The 4,705-nt window shown below is 38.3% G+C and overlaps 1 protein-coding gene across 1 annotated transcript; it reads left to right on the forward strand.

The window, feature by feature from the left end:
* The first annotated feature begins 1,589 nt into the window (after positions 1–1,589).
* On the forward strand, positions 1,590–4,598 carry LOC110491340 (alpha-N-acetylgalactosamine-specific lectin). The gene is made up of 6 exons (XM_021564710.3): positions 1,590–1,660; positions 2,041–2,174; positions 2,315–2,406; positions 3,244–3,378; positions 3,510–3,621; positions 4,008–4,598. The coding sequence occupies exons 2-6, from the start codon at positions 2,093–2,095 to the stop codon at positions 4,088–4,090; spliced, it is 504 nt and encodes a 167-aa protein (XP_021420385.2). The 5' UTR covers positions 1,590–1,660; positions 2,041–2,092; the 3' UTR covers positions 4,091–4,598.
* Positions 4,599–4,705: the final 107 nt, after the last annotated feature.

A 4,705-nucleotide genomic window follows, 5' to 3' on the forward strand; every position in this document is an offset into this window, starting at 1 on the left:
ATGTTGGGGCAGTAACTGAAAGGTTCAAGTCCCAGTGCAGACTAGATGAAAAATGTGCTGGGCCCTTGAGCAAGGCACTTAATCCTAATAGCTCCTGTAAGTTATCTGATAAATTACTAAAAATGTACACAGCCACCTTGTTCACTTGTTAGCATGAGACTTCACCATGTGAAGAGGAAGTCTCCTAACTCACCATTACAAAGAAATATGTTGCAATATGTTGATGATGGCAATAGTCACGACAACTTGCTAAACACCAACAGGATGTGGTTTCTAAATAATTCTGTATCATTCTATGTCAACATTACAGTGTTTCTACACTTCAGAATAATACCTAATTTGAACCAAATATAAATTGTTTCTTAGCTACATATGAGGTTCTGCTATCACAACTGCATATGTAGCCAATACATTTGACAATGACTACAAAATATTACGCACCTGCCAACCTCCTTGCACATTTTTATTTATCTACTTTATGAACATTCAGTAACACATGTAATCACCCCACAACAGAATAGCTGTTGGACTGGTCTGGTGTATCACAGAATGTATGGAGGGCGCAGCAATAACTTGTGGCAGGAGACCTATAGACCGATCCGTGTCCCATGGGCTATAAACAGTGCCTCCATGTATGCAGTTAACCTCTTGAATGTCAACTCTCTGAAATTGAGGAGGCACGTGGTTCTGGCACCTGTTCCAACCAACATGTTTGCTTATAAATCGATTTGTGGACAACGTACACTGATCGATAGCGCTAGTTCGCCCTGTCCAATATCCCAGTGGGAAATCTGACCCCAGTTTGAAACAGAAAACACTTTCTGTTTGTCGCAGACGAACAACATGAGATGAAAGTTGAGTTCTGTCAGAGGTTCACAGGGGTGGGGGAAGAAGTTTTGAAACGAGACCTTTGGAAAAAATGAACATTTTGTCAACACTAACCACAGAAATATGTTGTTTTTTTTTACATAAGGAAGGTTACATCTAGTTAGTTGTTTTTATAAATTGACTGTTTCTATATCTAGAAAGCATATAAGTCATTTCAAGCCTTATTCATAGACTTTTGTAGAATAGGAAATACATCCTCAAAATTGAGTACACCTCAACAATTTATAACTATTTTTTTACCAGAAAGGTGAGATTGTAATCTGGCAGTATAAGCATGTCTAGTTATTGCTTATGGCCCTCTCATGGCCCTCTCATGACATATCATTTATTTTGGAGTACATCTATTTAGGTGGAAATCTACATTTTGCCATTATCATTCAAACGGTTATTAACTGCTGCTGTGGTCTACTGTACCTTCTGAATAGCATCCCTGAAAGGATAACCCGGCCAATCAGCTTGTGGACATTCAGGTCAAAAAATAAATACATCTCTAACATTAAACATGAACTTTCATGTGGGGATAGTGTGTATGCGCTTCTTAGTGTGTATGTACTTCTCACAACCTTTGAAAGAATGGACAGGGCCAAGGATATTATGGATCATAATCACTACTTGCTGCAATGGTATATGACTTGCAGATGATATCTCTACTTCTACTTCCCCAAATGTATCTTTTAAAAGGGATAACATTTGAATTGAAAAGACACCTGCCTTTTCTGGTTGAAGAAACACTTCAAGGAAGACACGCATCAGTTTCTCTCTTCTGAATTTGGTGAGGGTCTTTATGATTTTAGAAGAACTTTTAACTATTGTCTTAAAAAAAGAGAGACATAATATCAACATGGTTATGCCTCAAAAAGTATAAATTAAGGGCCGGGATTCAATCCAATCACGGATTTGGACAATGTATCATTTAAAAGTCATTTCTGATTGAGCCGACAGGAATGTGGTCTCTGCCAACACAGAAACATAGGCTTTAAAATGTGCAGACAAAGCGCGATCAGATTCAATCCTGGCCTAAAATGTTCTAATTTGTTGTTGGCAAAAAAACATTGTAGTATTTAAATTATAATTATATCTATATCCTACATTAATCTGTAACACTGTGGGTTCTCCTGAGTAATACACTTTTTGATATAATTCTGTTTATAGGAAGAACTGCAGTAGAAGGCCAAAAGACCACCACTATCTTCGATCCATCATCATGGGAGTCGTAACTGTGTCTGTTCTTGCCTGTCTCCTCCTCACCCTTCTGGGAACTGGAGCCAGCCGCCACGATCCTCATTGTAAGTGACAACCAATCCCATTTGAATCCAGTTTATTTTGAATATCTTTTTTTCTCTCTTCTATTTGCTGTTCTAAGTGATTAGTAGTAGTTTGGTTTCAAGCTTGCAGGAATTTAAAATAAAAAAGACATTCTCTGCAGATATCTGTCCAAGTGGATATACTGGACCAGACAGTGCAATACCCCATTGCTACAGAATGGTTAATAAACAAATGGGATGGCAGCAAGCACTGGTAAGTGTCCCACCTGCAGCGAATCTAATCAACACTTCCATTTACAGTGAATATTAAATAACTTAAACTTCCAATTAATATGACCTTATTTTTATTACACTGACACTAACTTTACAGGTCAAGTTTCATTCTGTATTTCATATTACAGTAGACCTACTGCAATATAAATATTAGGGCTGTCAGAGTAAATCAGTGAACTCATTTGAACTTTTTTGTAATTTTTATGCACTAAAGTTTTAATTGTGATTAATCATATTGTTTGAAAGTGTTTGAAATAGAGTGAAAACATCCAAAATGCAGAATCTAAACAGCGAAGAAATGCTACCGTATTCGTAATGAATGGATGGATTAAATGAATCGAGGGGGAGGGGGTTGTATTTAACAGTATTTTACTGTACTTACCAGGGATTAGTACAAGCAAACCTAAACGTATCAATGTGTTTTCCAATGCATTTATTTGGAATGTTTTTCACGTTTTGAAAAGTTGTTTTCATCTATTTCATCCATAGCCACTTTTTATGTTATTCATGTTGTGTTTCTGCAATACTCAGGCTGCGACTACACAGGCAGCACAATTCTGATAATTTTTCACTCATTTGTCTTTTGACCAATCAGATCACTGCTGAAAAAGATCTGATGTGCAAAAATCTTATGTGATTGGTTAAAACATCAATTAGTGGGGGAAAAAAAGATGGAGGCTGAGACATTTCACTGTTGATAATACCCCAAATTACCATAGAAATTAGTTTTCTGTCCGTGTACCACTACTGATCAAATGTCTACAAAGTCAAGGCTTGTAAAATAAATCAATTAAAATATGGATGTTTCTTCATAAAGGATTACTGCAAGAGAGATAGGGGCACCCTTGCTGCTGTCCACAGCGTTGAAGAATACCAGCTTCTCCTTTCCATGGTGAAGCAGACCCAGAGTATCTCTGCTTACGCCTGGGTAGGACTGAATGATCTGGATCAGGTAAAATAATCCTTAACACTCATGTAGCATTTGCTAAGGTCTTATTTCACATCTCTTTAATTTGGGCAGTTGATAAGTTACTACTGCCCTTCACTAAGATGTTGATAACCTTGAAATGTTCTCCCTGACAGGAAGGGAATTATGTGTGGACTGATGGGTCATCCGTGAATTGGTTCTGGTCCGAAAGTGCCAAAGCTCAGCAGTGGGGAGAAGAAGACTGTGTGGCACTGAACTCTTATGCAGGTCAGTAAACTTTAAATTGGATGTGTGACACTTATGCCGGGATCCCAATCCGTATTGACAATGTGCCTTTTAAAGGCAACGTTCCCGCATTCACGGAGATCGCATTCAAGGTAAACACTGCAGATGTCTGCTCAATTGGAAATTACCTTTAAATGCCAAGCGTGCTACAATGCAGTTCCGTTTGAAGCCTGGCCTGAAGCATAGGGACCCTGTATGAAGGACTGAACAATCAAATACATAGTAAGAAGTGCATAAACACGGTCAAACTTCACAGTAACATATCATATGATATTTGTAATTTTCCATATTTGTCACATTGATTGAAGCGCTGTTGTCATTACTCTGTTGCCTTCCACCGAGACTAACATGGACATTGTCCTCTACAGGGGCTGAGGGCTTCGATGACATCAAGTGTGACAGTAGCTGTACCTTTGTCTGCATGAGAATTGCTACAGGTGGAGTAGCCTAAGATGGCAGAGGAGTCCAACACCATCCACACAGAGTGCGAGCGTAAAGGGATTTCGCCAACATGCTCTGATTTTATTTTCTGCTATCGCACGTAAAGTTTGCGTTGATTGAGGACCGATTGAATACTTGGAGACAATATGATAAAAAGTGATCTAATGGCAATTACACTATCTTCGGTTGCCATTGTCAATTGTTAAAGTTATTGTCAGGTTGATTCTACAATTGCATTTTCTCTCATGTTCTCTGTATGTTACTAGCCTTAAGCTACCAACCATCGAGGCACCCAAGGTTTATCCACAAACAAACGGTTCAATCCCCTCACTAACTCAAAAACGACCATTATCTAAGAACACAAACATGATAATGTTGAATGTACAGGGGAAATTAGTATCAGCACATTTTTAATGGTTTGACTCTCATATGGAATATTGAAAGAATTGGTGGAATTGTGTCATCCTGATTATCCCTCAATGCTTCCATGCCTCTTTGAATAAAACCTTTCAGCTTCACCCATTCTCAGGCATGGTCAATCTATTTTACATATCGTTTTCTATGTGATAGCTTGATTGATAGGTGTCTGGTACCTTGTACCATGCGTGAGACATCAAGGAGGTGA

This window comes from Oncorhynchus mykiss, chromosome 16 (assembly GCF_057628025.1).
Source record: "Oncorhynchus mykiss isolate SJ-2025 chromosome 16, ASM5762802v1, whole genome shotgun sequence".
NCBI lineage: Eukaryota > Metazoa > Chordata > Actinopteri > Salmoniformes > Salmonidae > Oncorhynchus > Oncorhynchus mykiss.

What these genes read in the sequence shown, in the direction of transcription:
- LOC110491340 (XM_021564710.3), top strand. Translation starts at nt 2,093, where the DNA reads ATGGGAGTCGTAACTGTGTCTGTTCTTGCCTGTCTCCTCCTCACCCTT. An exon ending in GACTGAATGATCTGGATCAG is followed by an intron (nt 3,379 to 3,509) that starts GTAAAATAATCC and finishes TCTCCCTGACAG; the next exon opens with GAAGGGAATTATGTGTGGAC. An exon ending in GGCACTGAACTCTTATGCAG is followed by an intron (nt 3,622 to 4,007) that starts GTCAGTAAACTT and finishes TGTCCTCTACAG; the next exon opens with GGGCTGAGGGCTTCGATGAC.